The following is a 21,299-nucleotide window of genomic DNA, read 5'->3' as shown; positions in this document are numbered from 1 at the left end:
TTAAAACCTTGTATTAGGGGGGCACCTGGGTGGCTTAGTCGGCTAAACATCCGACTTCAGCTCAGGTCATGATCTCCCAGTTTGTGAGTTTGAGCCCCACATTGGGCTCTGTGCTGACAGCCCAGAGCCTGGACCCTGCTTCAGATTCTGTGTCTCCCTCTCTTTCTGCCCTTCCCCCGCTCATGCTCTGTCTCTCTCAAATATAAATAAACCTTTAAAAAAGTAAAAAAAACAAAAACACCCAAAACCTTGTATTAGGTCACAAACAATATATATAAATATAAAATTTAACTGAAAAGTTGTAGGGCCAAGAATTGCCAAGACAGTAGTCTCAATAAATGACTAAATAGTTCTGCAGGGCAGGAGAAAGAACAGTCATTTCAACAAATGGTACTGGGGCAAGTGCATCCCCATATGGAACAGAATGAAACATGATTCCTATCTCACACCACACATAAAAAATCAATTCCCAGCTGGACTGGAGAGTTAAATGTGAACGTCAATCAGATAATTTTCTGGAAGGTAACACAGAAGAATCTCATTATGATCTCAGTATAGGGGATGTTTTTCTTAAATGGGACACACACACAGTAATCATTAATCATTGATGAACTAAACTTTGTTAAGAACTTTTGCTCAATAAGACACCATTCAAGAACAAAAAGGCAAGCCACAGACTGGAGATTTTGTAATACATATATCCAGCAAAGCAACTGTATAAAATATATATATTGCGAGGATACAGAGCAGCTAGGATCCTCTTACATGGCTGGTAAGAGTATAAACTGCTATAATCAATGAAAAAGTACAAAGTGTAGGAACATGCTGGAACATGGATGTATCTCAGACACAATGTTCTGTGAAAGAAGTCGTACACAAACAGGGTATATATTGTATGATTCCATTTAAATGTAGTTACTACTGGTTAATTTATAAAGCCTACCTACAGATGCAGAATTTTCAGAGCAACTTTCAGTAACAATTTTTTAACTGCTATAACATTATCCCAAATTATGTAGAAAAAAAATTATGTTCCTTGTCTCCACTTTGGCAGTTTTTTGTTTTAATTAACATGGTAGTGGAGGCCAATGCGCTTACATGCGAGAAAAAGTTAAAGGGATAAAAATGGAAAAGAGGAAGGAAAAATATCTCTATTGGTAGATCACATGAAATTATACCTGGAAAATCCTACAGTATCAAAGATAAAAAAAAAATTAAATGATACAATTTAGCAAGTTAGCAAGATATAAAATTAATGTGCAAAAATAAATAGCTTTCATATATAAACATAATAACCGGTAAAAATACATGATGGAAGAAAAACACCGTAATCACAATAGCAACACAAAAGGCAAACACTTGAGACTAAATTTTAAAAGTGTTAAAAACCTATTTCTGAAACACACAAAATAAACTTGAACAAATGTGAAGACATCAATTGGATAGGACATCCTCACAGGATGTCAGTTCTTCCTAATTTACAAATTAGGCAATACCAATTAAAATACCAAAACCCTTTTTTTTTGGTTTGCTGCAGCCAGGAAATTGATACTTAAGTTTATTTGGGAAAACAAACATAAAAGAATAGGAAAACACTGAAAACAAAAAAAGCTAGGAGGAGTGATGAACCTTATCAGACATTAAAACACTCTACACAGCCTCCATAGTTAAACGTGCAAATGGACATTAACAATGGAATAGAAATCCAGAAAGAGACCCCCACCACATTCGAAAACTTAGCACATAACCAATCACTGGAGCAAAGAGGCACCTGTAGTAAATGATGTACATTCAACTGAAGAGCCATTTGTAAAAGATAAAAGTCTATTCCTCACAATTTTACACAAGAGTAAACTCTAAGTAATCAGAGATCTAAATGTAAATGACTTGAAACTGTAAGTTTACAAAAAGGGAGTAATTTCCTCTATATGAGTAAATGAGTAAATTCCTCTATAACCTGGGTGTAGAGGAAGATTTTCTAAGTCCAGATGGAAAAGAAAAAAAAAAAAAAAAGAGAAAAGGAGGAAAAACAGGACATTAAAAATAAACTAGCGCATTGGGGTGCCTTGGTGGCTCAGTCAGTCGAGCGTCCAACTTTGGCTGAGGTCATGATCTTGCAGTTTGTGGGTTCAAGCCCCGCTTCTGGCTCTGTGCTGATGGCTGAGAGCCTGGAGCCTGTTTTGGATTGTGTCCCTTTCTCTCTCCACCCCTCCCCCACTCGCGCTCTGTCTTTGTCTCTGTCAAAGACAAATAAACATTAAAAAGTATACAAATAAAAATAAACTAGTGCATTGCAAAAAAATATGAGCAAAATCAAAATACAAATAACACTGTAAGCTACATTAGCAATATGTTATTAGACAAAGGGCTAATATCCTTAATATCCTATATCCTTAATATAAAATTTAATCGAAAAAGGAACCAAAACCTTAGAAAAGTGGACATAATACATGAATAGGCAATTCACCAAAAGTGGATACAAAAATGGCCCTTAATCATGTTTTTACAACTTCTTATTCATAATAACAAAAATGCAAACTAAAACTACAGTGAGATACTTTTCCACCAGATAGGCAAAAATTAAAAGCTTGACAATTAAATTCTGACGGTGAGGCCATGGAGAGTAACACATTGCTGGCAGAAACACGAAACGGTGCAATATCTATGGAAGGGAATTTGGCAATATTTAATAAAACTACATATACATTTGCTCTTTTACCTAGTAACTCCAACTTCTATGAATTTACTCTTGAATATATACTTCCAAAAATAAGAAAATGCTAACACGAGGTTAAGTATTGCTGCATTACATAGAGTTGTAAATGCGAGAACTACTTAAATACCCAAATATGGGAGAATGATAGCATAAACAATGAAATTTAAACTCAATGGAATACTATATAGCTATGAAAAAGATGATCTTTGAAAGGTTATATGGAGTGATTTCCAGCACAGATTATTCGGGGGGCAGGGGAAGAGCATGCACACACACAATTCATTGTGTAAGAAAGAAGGGAAAATTAGAAAAAAAAAACCATATTTGCTTATTTTAGCAAAAAGAAATGCTGAAAGGATGAACGAGAATGGGATTGTTTACCTACAATCGGAGCAGAAAGGAATGAAAGGGATGGGAAAGGGTGTAAGATTTGAGTACATATGCTGAATGGTTAGACTTCTGAACATACGTTAATGTTCTATACATTAAAAAATACAATTAAATCCCGGACTAGAGGGAAAAAACATGCTTTGTAAGGGAATTATTGGGACAACTGAGAAAATTGGAATATAAAGTATTAAATGCATGTTAAAATTTCTGGAAGTGGTGACTGTACTGGTGTCATGTAAGACAATATCCTTATTCCTCGGAAATATACATTAAAGTATTAAGGGGTAAAGGAGCATTACTGCTTAAACCCTGCTCTCAAAAGCCTGAAAAAAATTACGTATGTGTGCATATTCACATTTGCATATGAAGAAAGTATGTAACATACACACATAAATTTTTTAAATGCCAAAATGTTAAAAATTAGTGAATCTGGGTAAAAGGTAAAAATTCTCCATTCTTCTTGAAAATTTTAAATCATTACTAAAAGACTCTACGATCAAGATTGGGATAATAAGCCATTGGGGGCTTTTGTCTGTGACGGATGGGTAGACTAATTGACTGATTTCAGGATTTATAGAAAGACATTTTAATAAATGTAAAATGGATGCCTCCATTTCATGCGTTCTATTTCCAGACTGTCAAAGGACCAACAGAAATGCAGCCGTGCCTCTCACCTTAGTAAACAATTTGCCTCTTGGCAATTTGCTCAAAGTCCAGATATACCTACCCCTCCACCTAATCAGTTCAAATGCACGAACAGGTAGATTGGAGTCACATTTATAAGCTCCTAGTCAAGCACATTTTGTACTTTTAAAGCCCACTAGTGTTGGCATCTCCACATGGATCATGAGAACTGAAACAGTGGCTCTAAGAAGCCGAAGAGTGTGGTCTGGGTTAACCCGCTGCCCTTCTTTTGGCTAGTCAACTAGGACATACCGTCACTGGCCGAGAGCCCTTTGAAAATCACTGTACCACTCTGGATGGCAGGTCACACAGATTAAACATTCTTTTATTTGACCCAAACTGAGCGGTAACATTTAAATGATGCATTGGAAAGCAGTGCCGTTATCCCTCAAAACAGACAAGGGTGGTTTAATTAAAAGAGGTTGACAAAGCAGATGTGGAAAAATCAGGATGTCAATCAAGTACCAAGGTGAACATACACCTTGATACGGGGACTAAAATATTTGACTATATAATTTGGGGTTCTAATTCAACAATTTTTGTCAGTAATCATGCCAACGTAATGGACAAATAAGTACCTAATGGTTGGGAGGTTAAGTCTGGGGAGAGGATTACAGGGACATATACACATTTTAATATGTATTTCAATGTTTGAATTAAAACATTTTTTAAAATCTTTATTTATTTTTGAGAGAGAGACAGAGTACAACCGGGGGAGGAACAGAGAGAGAAAGGGAGACACAGAATCTGAAGCAGGCTCCAGGCTCTGAGCTGTCAGCACAGAACCCGATGTGGGGCTCGAACCCACGAACAGTGAGATCACGACCTGAGCCAAAGTTGGACACTTAACCAACTGAGCCACCCAGGCACCCCTCACTGTTTGAATTTTAAAGAAGACACCCTGACTTTACAATTTAAAAACAGCTAAAATCAGTTCTAGTGATCAGTCATGGGAAAGATACAAACATGAATGGAGACAGCAATCTGTGTGAGCTGGCTTTACAAAGATCAAACTAAAACGCTAATGTTTTCAGACCTAGCTAATAAACATTAAGATAAAAAGTAGCAAAAGGGATAAACAAAGGACAAAATACATTTTTTTAATTCAAGAATATGGAAGCTCTTTGGACTCAAAAACACAAACCTTTATTCTATAAAAGTTTTATAATAATCCTTAGTAGTTAGCTCTAAAAAGCCACAGAATACTAAGAATTAAATGTATGACACACAAAAAATCAGGCAACATTGGGGGAAAGTTATTTTTAAATATAGTACATTTCAACAGACAAATTTTACAATGGGAGACCTTTTAATTCAATTTTTCTAATAAAGGGTTTTTCTTGGTTTATTAAAAACATAAAATAGTTTCTTCTTGAACTTTTATAAAATTTATCAAACTGGCAATTTCCTTAGTAACAGGCTGAGCCAGGTGATATACGGAAAACAATTTCCATCTAAGATTAGAAGGCTAATTTTGGTACTACTGCATAGGTTTAGTATTATTGCATAGGCTGCAAATTTATTGCAAAACTATACTAACTTCTTCGGTTCAGATTTGCTGTTGCATCATCCTATTTGCCATCGGATGGTGGAGGCACCACCTTGTGGTAAAAAAAAAAAAAAAAAAAAAAAAGCTTCTCAAAAAATTAAAACTAGACCTACCCTATGGCCCAGCAATAGCACTGCTAAGAATTTACCCAAAGGATACAGGAGTGCTGATGCATAGGGGCACTTGTACCCCAATGTTTATAGCAGCACTTTCAACAATAGCCAAATTGTGGGAAGAGCCTAAATGTCCATCAACTGACGAATGGATAAAGAAATTGTGGTTTATATACACAATGGAATACTATGTGGCAATGAGAAAGAATGAAATATGGCCTTTTGTAACAACGTGGATGGAACTGGAGAGCGTTAAGTGAAATAAGTCATACAGAGAAAGACAGACACCATGTTTTCACTCTTATGTGGATCCTGAGAAACTTAACAAAAGACCATGGGGGAGGGGAAGGGAAAAAAAAGAGGGAGGGAGGCAAAACCATAAGAGACTCTTAAAAACTGAGAATAAACTGAGGGTTGATGGGGGTGGGAGGGGGGGGAAAGTGGGTGATGGACATTGAGGAGGGCACCTGTTGGGATGAGCACTGGGTGTTTTATGGAAACCAATTTGACAATAAATTTCGTAATAATAATAAAAAAGCTTCTCCATGACAGAAGTCAAAAGACTGGTTAGTCAGAGGGCAGGGGAGAGCCACTGGGTGGGGCTTCCAGGGCACGAGTGGTATTCTATTTCTTGACCTGCATAGAGATGTCATGAGTGCTGACTTTACAATTATTAAACCACATGACTTTCCTGTTCTTGTACCTTGTAATTTTAAAGGTTTATTTTGGGGAAAAGAAAGGTTTCTATGTACCTGAATGAAGTCTTACGCCTAAATGCTTAAAATTCCTAAGCACCTGGCCAGTCATATATTTATAGAATTTCCTGGAATTACAATTCATTCTTAGCCTTATAAATGCACTGCTGTATTTTTATGATAGGAACAAAACACCAAAAAGAGGTATATTCTTTGGTAAATGATGGAAGGCTCTTTTCCTCAGAATGTTTTCATCGTTGCTTTCTTGGCCTCCAAGAGCAACTGGGGGTACTCTGCAATCATCTGGAATCACCTCTATACACCTACACTAACATGTCTGAAAACTTCCCACCAAACCCCTAGATTTCACTGCATCAACAGTAAGTACCAAGGGCATACTGAAACTATGCAACAATATCCAATCAGAAAGGATTTTCTTTCCTGTTTCCAGGACGTGACACGCACCGTTAACAAAATGATTCGGATTAAGTGAACAGGGTTTCACCTCTCACTGCCCTGGGATCCCTTTTCCTAGGAGCTAACTGCGTTACACTTAGTACCTTTTTTTTTTATACCATGGAGCAATTTTCAGAAAAAGAGAAAGTCTTATTCATTTTTCGTAGGACTTGGTCAGGATGCTTTTGTCACTGTCTCCTTCACTATGCCCCTCGCCCGAGCACATCTTGGCGGCAGGTGAGAAGGGCCATTAACAGACGCCCGCTGTGCAGGGGCGGCACTACGCTGCCCACACACCACTGCCCAAACCAGCTTCCATTCTGCAGGGAAAGCAACTCTCACTCCTGGTTTCATTTCTGCTGGGAGTATTAAAGATGTGGGCCCATGGACCTGAGAATATTTCGCAGGACAACGCCTTCACTGATTAATACTACCTGCTAAACTAATCCTTACGCTCAAGCTAGGTACAGAAAATATATATTTTTTAATATTTAAAACAGATTCACACTTTATCCCAATAGAAGGTTATATCCCAGGCCTAGGCCATTTCAAAGGGCTATAATATGGAGACAGCCACCAGGCAAATGTTCTTTTATAATTTGACACAGTCCAGGTGTGACCGTGCCAATAATCATGACTACTGCTCAGTCAAGTGTATAACTCTACAGATGAAGAAATGTGTGCTTGTTGTACCGCCCAGATCTACAAATTCCCTAAGGAGTCTTTAAATATAGGTACCTCTTGGACGATAGGAAGGAACACTCTAAGGGTGTTTTAACAGTCTTAAGACAGAGAACGAAATTACTGAACTTAAATCTGAAGAGGTCCAATTCTTATACCCCCCTTGAACACAGTAAAGAAATACAAACTTGTCCACGGGCATACAACCCTGAATGTGCCTGATCCTGGAAGCTAAGCAGTGTTGGGCCTGGTTAGTACTTGGATGGGAGAAAATATGAACTTAACACGGGCTGCTTCACTAAGATTTGTGGAACTCTGTCTGATGTTAAGATAAAATGTTATTACTATGAAATTTTGGCACTGATATCCCACAGAAGTTGTATTTTAATATTTTAATCTAATATAATCATAATGACCAACTGACCACTGTATCTAAAAAACGTTCTTCAATTATCTTCTAAGAAAGATATAGTTAAGTATAAATCTTTCTTAATGCTTTTCCTCCTAGAAATAGAGGAGAGAGCTATAGCACAGGAGAAAGAGAGAACCACGAATAATGGAGAATAGAGAAAATGACTATTGCTGAATGGGAACACAATTTTTTAAAATCTTTGCTACAACTGAAATCAAAAACTTAGTAATTCAGAGACTGCTCTATTTTTTAATACAAATATATCTAATTATTCAAAGTATAAGATACATCTAACATTCAAAGTCTCAGTGGCTGACACGATCACAAACATTAGAAAAAGAACAACACTTAGTAACAAACAATGAGCTTAGGCACGGTTTTACAGATTGTTTTACCTTCAGGAAATCCAGAATCTTTAGAAATTATTAAAATTACAAGGAGGTTAAGTTTTATAAGCTCTTTTCCTCAACTTTGGTTAAATGTAACTACATTAAAATACTGAGTCTTTGATAATGAAGCAGAAACATAGAGTGACAGATTTCTGTTAATCCTTACTCAAGAATGGTATTTAAGCAAAGCCCTCATTCAGTTAGATGTACGCTAATATATGTAAGGAAAACATTCTGATCTTGTAGAGCATCCCCAGGTAATGTTAAGAACTAGATTAAAAAGTATGGAGAACCAGTGCCATTCTGGATGTCCTCAAATTGGGATGTTTCTCAATTAAAGGAGTCATGTTCACAAAACTATACGTCAAAACACAAATTCTTATACGTTAAGTTTTTCTGTTAAGTAAGTCTCTTTCAAATTCTTTAATTAACAGCAATACTTAAAAAAATCTTCAACTGTAAACTGTTTGCTTGCAGTGTTTTGATTTTTCCTGAACCTTGAATGCTTCAAACTGCCATTAAATATATTATCTTCTGTTTCCTCTTAAAGAGCTAGTGTTCATAAAAGGATCATCGTCGTCATCCTGCAATGACACAAATGTTACATGAGTGGTTGTTCCATGCTTCACTGAGGCAAGACAGAAGTGCTTCTGGGTAAACACCACCACCAGTAAGGGCCATTTCCTCCTTTCACATGAGGAAGGCACTCAGTTTTATATATCCCTTATAAATATGAACTTTTCCCTTCCCTAGTAGCTTGCTAAGAAGCACTCAAAATAATTGCTCCTGATGTGTGTGTGTGTGTGTGTGTGTGTGTGTGTGTGTATACACCTGTAATACATACCATACACATTTCTATTAACCGAAAAGGCAAAAAAGATGTGGGGAAGCCAAGAAAATTAATACTCTTCAAATTATTTCTATTTGGTTTTTGAGTAGGTTTTTTTCCAATTACATATTATTACTGGTGTTACCTAATGTTCTGGAAACTCACACCCCCCCCCCCCCCCAAATAATGAAGCCACATGGCCTAACTGAGAAATAGCTGTAATTCTTATCTCCCATTACCTATTTTATGCTAGAGATAGCTAGCTATTCTCAGACTGCTGCAAAAAAACATCTAGCAAATCAATCTTTCAAATGTCTTTTTGGGAAAAGAAGCAGTATGAAAGAGGTCCCTTGCTGGAACTAAGCTGCAGATTATAGGCATACTAAGAGCTGACAGGAATATCAGAAGAATTTAGTTAAAGAGTAGGAAAACTAAAACCTTCGAGAAGCCTAAAATATAAAATTTGTTGAGGATAATTTGTTGAATTGCTTTAAGGCAATAACTTTTATTTATTTTTATTTAAAAAGTTATTTAAAAACTTAAAAAAAAAATTTTTTTTAACGTTTATTTATTTTTGAGACAGAGAGAGACAGAGCATGAACAGGGGAGGGGCAGAGAGACAGGGAGACACAGAATCTGAAACAGGCTCCAGGCTCTGAGCGGTCAGCACAGAGCCCGACGCGGGGCTCGAACTCACGGACCTTGAGATCATGACCTGAGCCGAAGTCGGACGCTTAACCGACCGAGCCACCCAGGCGCCCCGCTAAAAACTTTTAAATATTCAGAAGAGAAAGCAAAATTGCATGTAAAATTTTAATTTATGTTTCTTTTAAGACACTGATAAAAAGGGGTAATTATTTGGTGTTAGGCTTTGTTGGTGGTATTAACACATTCAAATGTTAGCTAAGTTGGCTATCTGGTAAGAAATGGATGCCTTGAAAAATACAAACTCATTCACATTTTTTTATTTATTTTCTGCTATTATCAAAGGCAGAACTTATTAATAAACCAGAGGTAAATCCAAATTGGAGCATAATAATTAGTCAACAGTTTTTCTTTGCAGTTAACATGAACTATATACAAATCTTTAACTGTAACATATAACCACATGTCTATCTAGATGCTTGGGAATTAACAAATTAATGTTAACTGCTCACCCCCCTCCTGGAAAAAACATATTCGTTTTTTCCATAGGTAGATTGAGCTCACGGTGCCATTTTTCTCTGCAGCCTGAACTGTTGGTGAGTCTTCTCCTCAAGCTGGTTCAGAACCTCAGCTGGGATACAGGGACATGATAGCAACAGGTGAAGCTCAAAATGAAAGGTGTGAGTCACACGCTACAGCAGGGGTGGACCTGGAAGACACTGTGCTAAGTAGAATAAGCCAGTCACAAAAAGAGAAAGACTTATGACTCCATTCAGAGCAGGTATCTAAATCAGTCCAATTCACAGAAACAAAAAGAACAGTGGTTACCAGGGGCCGGGAGGAAGGGGAAATGAAGAGTTGTTCCACAGGTGAAGATTTTTAACTCCGAAAGAGGAAAAGACTCTGGAGATCCACTGCATAACAAGTGAACATACTGAACATGAGGGCACTGCACACCGAACAATGGTTAAGATGGCAAGTTTTACGCCACGTGTTTTTGTCACAATTGAGAAACTTTTTAAGTAAAAATAAACAAAAGAGGTTACAGACTTAAAAAAAACGCCTTAAAACAATTCAACAAAAAACTAGCAAAGTCCTTTCAAATGGCCTCCATGGAGGAATGGGAAAGGCCAGACTTTATTTAATTCAAGGTAGCTGAACCAACAAACGAATAAAACCAAGAGGCAAGTCCTGAGTCTGCCTTGTCCTATTCCTTCTTTGCTCCTTTTCTGGCCCAGACTCAACTTGTCTTCACTTGGTTTCTTTCACATATCCTGCCATTTAATATTTCAGTGCATATCTGAACACCTTTGTGAATGAGAATCACCACCACATACCATTTTATATAGGAAATGTGTAAAGCATACAGTGGGTACTTAACAAATATTTTATTAAAGTAACATTAAAAACTTTAAGAATATTTCATCACTTCTCCAAATATAAATGACAGATGCTGAAAACAACTATTCTGATCCATTAACAGGGCAAATTATCTTATTTCAAAAATTGGCAGGCCTTTTACGTCCGAGTATTTACACTTGCAGGTACTCAACAGATGCTACTTACGGACTCTTAACATCTTAAGTGCAGTTCAAAGGAAGGTTATCAATGAAACTATTTTAAAAAATAATTTCCAGCAACTAGCTTAGCAGTCCCTATTTACATTTTTAAAAAATGTTTATTTATTTTTGAGAGACCGAGAGAGACAGAGAGACAGAGAAGAGCGTGTCAGAGCAAGCGCGAGCAGGGAGGGGCGGCGGGGGGGCGGGGCGCAGAGGATCTGAAGCGCGCTCTGTGTTGAAAGCACTCACAAACTGTGAGATCACGACCTGAGCCACAGTCAGACACTCAATCGACTGCCACCCAGGTGCCCCAGTCCTTATTTAAATTTTATGAATTGCTAAAAATTAAAGAAGATTGAATAATATTACTTTATTACCTCATCTGATTCAAAATCGACCCCTTTAGCTATTTGGCTTTGGGACATGCGCTTGCTTGATGATGATGATGTGCTCGGACACCTGAGGCAGAAACATGGAAAAAACAAGGAAAATGAATCAGAATTCATCAGAAGTGCCTTTTTAGCTAAATGTTTCATTCTAGTAGCAGCCACGAATAAAATTAGCTAATACCTTCCCTTTAATGTACATTAGCAACATAAAAACTTAATGGTGAGAAAAAGGACTCTGGGGCCAGGGTTTGAATTCCAGTTTTGTTGTTTACTAGCTATGTGGCTTTAGGCAAGTTACTTAGCCTCTCTGCCTCAATTTCCTCATCCGTAAAATGAGGATAATAATTTTTAGAGATTAATTGTGTTAATATACTTACTCAGATCAGTGCCTGACATACATTAAACACTACACTGATACTTGCTTGTTAGTATAGGGCTCAGCATGTTACTAACATGCGTCTACTACCAGCCCCCACTCCTAAAAATTGTGGCAACACTGAAATACTTTTTATTCAAATATCAGTTTTGTCTCTTCAACAGGCTAAAACGATTTTAGGAAAGGCTCACTGCTTTCTAGGGTTGCGTCGTTATATGATTTGTGTTCAATCCAAAGCAAATAGCAAATATATACTGAGTGTTTGCTCTTTTCCAGGTACTCTGATAGGTCTTGGGAAATATCAGTGTACAAGAAGATCAAGATTCCCATCCTTATGAAGCTTAACTTGTGCTAATTAATGAAACTTATATTCGTATGTCTTTTTATCCATAAGAATTCTGTCTTCTTAGATCACTAGAGCATGCAGCCTATCCAGCCTGCCTGGTTTTTTACTGCCTGTGAGCTAAGAATGGTTTCACATTTTGAAATGGGGTACATTTAGATGGTTATATAAATACCTACAGAATATCTTCAGTTTTGCCTCTTGGTCTGAAAAGCCTAAAATATTTATTATTGGGCTCTTTAAGAAAGTTTGCTGACTTCTCTCTTAAATGAAAGCAGCATTTGTCAATTCTTAGTTAATAATTTATTATTATGCTTTGGGATGTTGTTACAGCAAAGGAAGTATGTCTGAAGGTCTTGTCTGGAAAACAGGTTGAGAATCAAGCGGTCTTGTGTCAGAAGGAGAGAGAAAAATCCACAGGTTCTTATGCATAAAAGTAAAGGACATGAGGATTTGTCAAGCAAACTTGAAGAACAACATGGTTTTAGAAGTACAGATCAAGGACATTTATCAAATGACCCATTTGGGGAGTGCCCATCTCTATCTATACTTGACCCAAGCAGGAACTACCTGATCAGTTGCTGACTTGCTTCTATCTGTGACAGGAAGCAGATCAAGAGCATAAAGTCATAGTGCCCAGGTGGCAAAGTTAGGTTAATAAGTTCTTGTTGGGGGCCTGGAGAAAGGGGTGGGGTTTATGGAAACACCCACTGAGATGTGACTCTGCCTCTGATGTCTCCCCAATAACCAATGGAACCCAGAGACAAGCCAGTCATCTATGATGGATGGTGGCTCATCTTATCATAACAAGAATCCTAGTTCAGAGACCCCACAGACCTACAGATCTCATCTGTGAAGGATCCCCTATCCTTAGAAATCAGCAGAGGGGAGGGAAAGAAATAAAGGGAGAAGGGTGTATCAAATCGAGTGCCAGGAGTTGTATAAGTTTTCTCCATTTTTGTTCAGCTAGCATTTGGGGCCATAAATTAGAGTTCCTCGTCTAGAGATGTTCAGCCAGTAAGTCAGTTGTAGCAGTGTTATAAACACAGGGCAACATGTTAAATTGGCCTTATATTGTGCCTGGTACATAAAAGGTGCCACAAAAACCTTAGTTCCCTGCCACTGCAACGTTTAATAGAATCCTCTCAACCTCTGCTCCTCCCCCTGGCCCAGTGGGGCTGGGTCTTCTTGTACTTGCTGCTTTAAAGGGAGGGTCGTTATTATCCGCCAGCTCTATCAAACCTGAAGGGCCCTCTTATTCTCAGTACAAGGACAGAGTTTGGAACGACTTTTTCCAGGGAAAAGCAGGCTTTCCATTGCCTATTTGGCAGAAAGGGATCTTACAACTGGAAGCTATTTCTGTTTTCAAGTTAACTGCAAGCATATTAGTGCTTTCACTGCTTACCCTTCCTCCTGTTATGCTTGTTTTCCCTAGCGTGTTACTTAATTTATTTAATAAGCACTTACAGGGCTGTTATTGTGTGCCAGGCACTGTACTTAGTCCTTGATAAACGTGAACTCACTTAAGCTTCATAACCCTATGAAGTAAATATTAGTATATTCATTTTATAAATGAAGATACTCAGGCACAGAAAAGTAAAAAAAAAAAAAAAAAACAAAAAAAAAACTTGCACAAGGTCCATACCTAGGAAGTAGCAGAGCTTAACTGCTGTAAATTATAATCAGGGTAACCATACAAACCCTGCCACTAGTAATATAATTCTTCAAAACCAGCCTAAATCATGTCATTCAGTTGCTGTCATCAGAAATACCAATCTGCCATGGCTGATTTCAGATCTACTGCCAAAATGTTAATTTCTAAATTGCCTCTCATCATTTAAATGATTCTTGCTGCCTGCACAACGGTTTGAGAGGTTAATCTATTAAGTTCAGAAGTGACAACAGAGACAGTTCTGGAGCAGAATGTCTTGGCTGTGTGACTAGCTGGGTCATCTTAGGTAAGCCACTTAACCTACTGTGCCTCGCCTTCTTCAAAGGTACAATGGAGATAACAGAGTTTTTTTTTTTTTTTTTTTTTTTTTAATATTTACTTATTTTTTGAGTAAGAGCGAGCCCATGTGCAGGGGCGAGCAGGTGAGGGGCAGAGAGAGGGAGAGACAGAATCCCAAGTAGGTTCTGTGCTGTCAGCACAGAGCCCGATGTGGGGATAGAACTCATGAGCCTTGAGATCATGAACTGGGCCGAAATCAAGAGATGGGTGCTCAACCGACTGAGCCACCCAGGCACCCCAGGATAATGTAGCTCTAACCATGAATACCTGGCATGGCTGTGAGCACCAAACAGGCTAATTCACATGTAAAGACTTAGAAGAGTGCCTGACTGAGCAATTCAGTTACTATTATTACCTCATAGGTAAATAAGAAGTCAACATTTATTCTTCTGAAAAGTAGACCGCCCAAAATGGCAACAACATCACGAGTTTTAATACCCTGAAAATATATGTCAAACATACTGAAGTTGCATTTTCACCATTCCAATAATGAAAAATAAAGACTTCATGCAAGCTAAACTTCTTTTTCCTCTCAACTACTGAGGCGCCACTGAAAAAAACCTCCAAAGGCTACACCTGTTTTTGTGTGTTTTAATTCACAAAGACAAGAATGACCAAACAAGTATGGATATTCTTTCAATAAATCTCCTTCTCCTTAAGCAAATTTGAGTTATGTTTCTATCGACTGGAACCAAAGGAGTCCTGATTGATACTGGACTCAAGTTGAAGACAGTAACTCAAGACTGAGAAATTCAAGTAAATCTTTCTATGAGCTAACTACCTCAATGACCCTCAACTACGGACTGCAAATATACAATCTAACCTGCGTCTGAGCCCATCACAGTATTGTGTACTCCTTCTACAAAGGCTGGCATTGGCCTTGGCAACTCTATGCTCTCCTGGGTCTTTCTCAGGTCCTTCTTGTTGCCTTTCCTACTTTTCCTAAATTCTAAAGGTTGAAACCCAGGTACTGGAACACAAGCCCTCTTTTGTCTCTACCTTCTCTTTCGAGGTGATCAATCCATTCCAATGGCTTCATTAAGTATCAGTGTATCAGTTATATGCTGCTTAGAAGTAAATTTTGTGATCATCCAAACCTCTGATCTCAGCTCTGGACTCAGATCTCCAATTGCCTATGACCAACCCCCTTCAAGTCAATTTTGCAGGCATCTCAAACTTTCCATGTCTCAAGCTGAATTTTTGATTATCTGCCAATCATCCTTTACGAAAATCTGTTTCTCTTCTTTTATGCCTTTCTCAGTGTATGGCAGTGAATGTTCAAGTAGGAAACCTGGAAATCAACCCTGCTACGCCATTCTTCCTCACTCCAAATGTTCAATCCATCCCCAACTGCTGTCATGTCTACCTCACAACATAACCTGAAACCATCTATTCTCTCCCTTTCCCCTGCTACCACTCTGGCGCAAGTCTCCATCATCTCTCTTCCAGGGAGTCCAGGGACTCCCCACAGCAGCACCGGCCTTTCAGGTCAGCCAGCTGGTGCCCTGCCTCCTGCACCACAGGGAGCCTTTAGAAATGTAAATCCCACGGAGCCACTACTCTCCCCAAATCCTTCCGTGTTCCCCCTGCATTTATAATAAAGTCCGAATTCCTTACCTTGCTCAACTGTTCCTGCTTCATGATATACTCCTGCCTCTCCTATTCTTATACCAACTTCCTTCTTTCCCATGTTTTAGTCTACAGTAAGCTTGTTTCTTCTTCAAGAGACTTCTACATGTGCCTTTCCCTGTGCTTTAGGCAAGGCCACGTCTCTTTCAGTAAGATTTCAGCCTCCTCAGAGGCCTCCTCAGAGGCCTTTCCAGATCACCCTTTCAGAGCAGATGTCTGTGGCCTATGACATTACTGTTTACTGCTGCATCCTGATAACTTGGTAGGGGCCAAGGGCAGGCCACACCAAGATGGGCCACTCTGGCATGAAGATTATTTTGAGTTAAGAAGCAATCAAACCCCAGCAGATTCAGGAAAAGCTCTTTACCTCTCTCTCAAATGCTTACAAAGAGTTTAGTAGAGGACCTGTTCCAGAAAGAGAGCTATCACCATAGATAATTACATTATGACATATATTAAGGTATGACAAACAGGAGAAACCTAGCAAGGCCTGTGTGATCAAAGTCCTCTTTGTCCTACTGATTCTGAATGTCCCGGCAAACATTTATTTACTAAGCATTTACACTTTATAATCTTCTTGTGAATTGCTTTCCTTCCCTTTGCCATCCCAGACCCCCATCCTCTTCTCCTTAGTTCAGAATGACACATATATTTGGAATTGCCATGTTTGTGTGGATTACCCCCTATGTACAAAATTAAATTTGATTTTCTCCTGTTAATCTGTCTCACGTCAATTTGGTTCTCAGCCCAGCTAGAAAGACCTTCAACGGCAGAAGAAATTCTTTACAATTTCCTTTAAGCATTTTTACACATCTGTTGATCATTGGCCCAGATGTGACCTACCTTCTTTGTGAAGCCTTCAATGACCTATTCTAGGAAGACACTGTCACTTCCCTCAGATTTCAATGCACTGGAATAAAACATTCATCTTGTTGGATTATTAGTGCCTTATAATTAGTGTACTGCTAACGTGGAAATTCCTTGAAGGAAGGAAACATTTCTTTTGTATTTCTAGCCCCAGCTCCTAGCATACTGTTTAACCCTAGAAATAACTGGATAGAGGGGCGCCTGGGTGGCTTGGTCGGTTAAGCGTCCGACTTCGGCTCAGGTCATGATCTCACGGTCCGTGAGTTCGAGCCCCGCGTCGGGCTCTGTGCTGACAGCTCAGAGCCTGGAGCCTGTTTCAGATTCTGTGTCTCCCTCTCTCTCTGCCCCTCCCCTGTTCATGCTCTGTCTCTCTCTGTCTCAAAAATAAATAAATGTTAAAAAAAAAAAAAAAAAAAAAGAAATAAGTGGATAGGGAACTATACCTACCAATTTTTCCAACACAGACCCGTAATTCACATAAAGCATATATTCTCGGTGGGGTCAACATCACACCCAAGGAATTAAAACTGGTCCCGGGAGATGGGGTGGGTGAAAAATACGGAGATACTACAATGGTTTTGACCCTTCCCAAACTCAATCCTACCCAGCAAAATTTCATTCTTTAGTATTTAATTTCTCTTGTTAGGGAGAAATTAAATTTAAGTTATTTTAATTAATTTAAGTCAAATTTAATTTTTATCCTTAGGTAACGAAAAAAGGCTGAGATCATGAAAAACAGTGTGAGAAACACGGAGGCAGAGTTTTTTCTCATTCTCCCGCTTAGTGCCACAGCTCCCACTCAGGCCATCACTCTCAGTTGTCCTTTTCCACCTCTTTGCTCCAGATGATTCCTATCTTCAAAATCTCAGGTAGATTTTACTCATTCTATAAAGCCTTTTCTTTTTTCATAGCCCACAATTCTTGCTCCGTTTTCTAAGGGCCTATAAGCACTCACACCTAGTCTGTATCATAAAATTTCACACACGATTATGTACTGACTCATCATCCTTTAATGGACTGAAATGTGTTCATCTCTCTTTTCCACTATAATTTATGCTGCCTAAAGGCAGTAACCATGCTAAAACATTTACTATGTCCCCCATCAGACCTAATTTAATGTTCACACAGAAAATTTCTGTTAAGAGAAGCTCTTGATTATTTTCTTAAGTAGAAATTTTCATTAACTGAGCTTAAGTTAAGCAGTGTTCACCTGAAACATGAACACAGAGAACATGGCAATAGTGAATCAAGTCAACCCTTACAGTAACAGCAAAAATGGCAAAAACCAAAAGGACAGGGAAAAGCACACAAGTAAGTGCTTCAAGGGCAGAAAAAGCCAACATGATCCTCTTTTCAGTGTTTATTTAGCACAGCACCCTGTGTAACTCAGTATATAAAAATGTGACAACAAAGAAGAGAAGCTGAAATCAACTATTAAGAAATATACAAAATTATTTTCTGTTAATTAGAATTAACAGAACTCCATCGGGAAATTAGAACTCCATCGGGAAAATCTTTGGGTAATACAGACAAAAGGAAACAGATTACAGAGTAAATTCCGTTGAAAAACACTTCTAATGATGCTGCACCAACTCTGTGAACCAGCCTTCCATCTATTTTTCACTTCTCTATTTACTTGACCAGTTGGAAAATAAATCTGTTAAAACTTCTATGGCACAGAAAAATGTGTTAAGTAGAGCTCTGAATAATTTTAAGTTTCTTCAGATGTTTCTTTCTGCACAAAGTCACCGCACCTACCTCTGCTCTGTTTTTGAAGTGGTAGGAAACATGTCTTCTTCTTCATCTGTCTCATCCACCTCAATCATCTAAGGGAAAAACAAAACAGGGAGTAGTTTTTATGGAAATGGAACACCTGAATAAGAATAAATCACTGAGGGGCGCCTGGGTGGCTCAGTCAGATGAGCGTCTGACTTCGGCTCAGGTCATGATCTCACAGTTCGTGGGTTCGAGCTCTGCATCAGGCTCTGTGCTGACAGCTCAGAGCCTGGAACCTGCTTCGGATTCTATGTCTTCCTCTCTCTCTGCCCCTCCCTGGCTTGGGCTTTGTCTCTCTCTCTTTAAAAAAATACATGTTTAGGGGCGCCTGGGTGGCTCAGTCGGTTGAGCATCCGACTTCAGCTCAGGTCACGATCTCGCGGTCCGTGAGTTCGAGCCCCGCGTCAGGCTCTGGGCTGATGGCTCAGAGCCTGGAGCCTGCTTCCGATTCTGTGTCTCCCTCTCTCTCTGCCCCTCCCCCGTTCATGCTCTGTCTCTCTCTGTCCCAAAAATAAATAAACGTTAAAAGAAAAAAAAAAAAAAAAATACATGTTTAAAAAAAAAAAGAGTAATTGAATCTCAAGAAAAATCTTTTTTTTTTTTAAATTTCATTTTTTATTTTTCTAAATTTACATCCAAATTAGTTAGTATATAGTGCAACAATGATTTCAGGAGTAGATTCCTTAATGCCCCTTACCCATTTAGGCCATTCCCCCTCCCACAACCCCTCCAGCAACCCTCAGTTTGTTCTCCATATTTAGGAGTCTCTTCTGTTTTGTCCCCCTCCCTGTTATTTTATACTATTTTTTGTTTCCCTTCTCTTATATTCATCTGTTTTGTCTCTTAAAGTCCTCATATGAATGAAGTCATATGATTTTTATCTTTCTCTGACTAATTTCACTTAGCATAATACCCTCCAGTTCCATCCACGTAGTTGTAAATGGCAAGATTTCATTCTTTTTGATTGCCAAATAATACTCCATTGTATGTATGTATGTATGTATGTATGTATGTATGTGTGTGTGTGTATATATATATATATATATATACATATATATATATATATACACACATACACACCACATCTCCTTTATCCATTTATCCATCGATGGACATCTGGGCTCTTTCCATACTTTGGCTACTGTTGATGGTGCTGCTATAAACATGGGGGTGCATGTGTCCCTTCCAAACAGCACACCTGTATCCCTTGGATAAATGCCTAGTAGTGCAATTGCTGGGTCATAGGGTAGTTCTATTTTTAGTTTTTTGAGGAACTTCCATACTGTTTTCCAGAGTGGGTGCACCAGCTTGCCTTCCCACCAACAATGCAAAAGGGATCCTCTTTTTCTGCATCCTCGCCAACATCTGTTGTTGCCTGAGGTGTCAATGTTAGCCATTCTGACAGGTGTAAGGTGGTCAAAAATAAATGTTTAAAAAAAAAATTAAAAAAAAAAAAAGAATAATTGAATCACAAGAAAAATCTTTTTTATTTATTTATTTTTTTTTTATTTTTTTAAGAAAAATCTTTTTTAAATATACCAAAAAAGTCACAAAAAAAGGGGGGCAGAAACCCCATGAAGAGCAATTGTTAAAACTGAAGCTTAGCCTGACCTCCCTCCAATGTCTTCAATCATAAATGGTATTCTTTCTATATAATGTGTTTGAGCTCGCCTTTCTCCTGGACACCACGGCAGCCAGGGCACCTAAGGTGAATGACTCACATAGGGTCACGTGCAGACAGTGCCTGTGATTTTCTTGGGTTCTAGTGAGGAGACCATTTCCAGTTTAAAATTTGGTATAAGACCATGTGGAAAGTACTGTATATCTAGCTTTCTATGACACTCATCCCTGTTAAACACCATTTGGTAGTTTCAGGCCCCAGTAAAGATATTTGTGATTCTTGATACTAACATCCAAAATACTACTTCTTCCTCTACATTTAGTGTTACCTTGACATTTAATACACTTAGTTGCTATGTCGTCAACTAACTAATGAAGCCGAGGACAAAACAGTGAAAAGACAGCACCTGAGATCTCCCCCTCTAGGCTGACACTGAACTATTAATAAAAAATCATTAAATGCAGTTGTCTAAGAAGCTATGAATCCAGCCAATATTTCTGCATTGTCATAAAACTATCAGAAGATTGTCTTCTGTGCCTTGAAGGAATCAAATGTATTCAATACTCCTCTAATCTACCAATGTGTAACCACAGTTAAAAAGTGAAAAAAAAGTTAGTTTAGCACCACCTGTTCCTTTTGAACTCATGTTCCTGCCTTATATTAGAAAACTCTAGGAAAGAAGCTACCGTGTGGATGTGATTATAATTTTTTTAGATATGATGATCTTGAAGTGACAGCAGACAACAGTTGAATGTAAATAATAAAATGGAGCTCAGGACAAAAGCTAGCACTGGTACACTCACGTAGCAGTGACAACAGGAAGAAGGGGGGGAAAGATGAAGAGAGACAAAAGAACAAAATGAAAATCAGGACAGAAGTTTCCTGGAGAAGTGGGGTGATCAATTGTGTCACATACTCAAAAGATTAAAAGAAATTTGAGAAAATGCTGCTGGGGCAGGTATTATACAGACCATGGATTCTCATCTGGAGGGGATTTTTAACCCCCACTCCTATTCTGGAGACATTTTTGATTGACACAATTAGGGGGGCTTGCTACTGGCATCTAGAGGGTATAGGCCAAGATGTTGCTAAAAACCCTACAATGCACAGAACAGTCCCTCACAGTAAAACTCACCTGGTCCAAAACTTATCTGGTCAGTAGTGCT

General features: G+C 38.4%; 1 protein-coding gene across 4 annotated transcripts in view; it reads right to left on the bottom strand.

Moving 5' to 3' along the window:
* Window positions 1–5,934: 5,934 nt before the first annotated feature.
* Window positions 5,935–21,299, bottom strand: part of MRE11 (MRE11 homolog, double strand break repair nuclease) — a 76,841-nt gene continuing 61,476 nt past the window's right edge. For all 4 annotated transcript variants that reach the window (XM_007079032.3, XM_007079035.3, XM_007079034.3 and 1 more), the window contains 3 exons: window positions 18,495–18,562; window positions 11,499–11,580; window positions 5,935–8,669 (listed from right to left, as the gene is read on the bottom strand). In XM_007079032.3, coding sequence (XP_007079094.1) covers window positions 8,613–8,669; window positions 11,499–11,580; window positions 18,495–18,562 — 207 coding nt within the window. In that variant the 3' untranslated portion in view covers window positions 5,935–8,612. The remainder of the gene's footprint in view (window positions 8,670–11,498; window positions 11,581–18,494; window positions 18,563–21,299) is intronic.

Source organism: Panthera tigris, chromosome D1 (genome assembly GCF_018350195.1).
Source record: "Panthera tigris isolate Pti1 chromosome D1, P.tigris_Pti1_mat1.1, whole genome shotgun sequence".
In the NCBI taxonomy this organism is placed as follows: Eukaryota; Metazoa; Chordata; class Mammalia; order Carnivora; family Felidae; genus Panthera; species Panthera tigris.
This window is presented reverse-complemented; position numbering and strand designations above follow the sequence as displayed.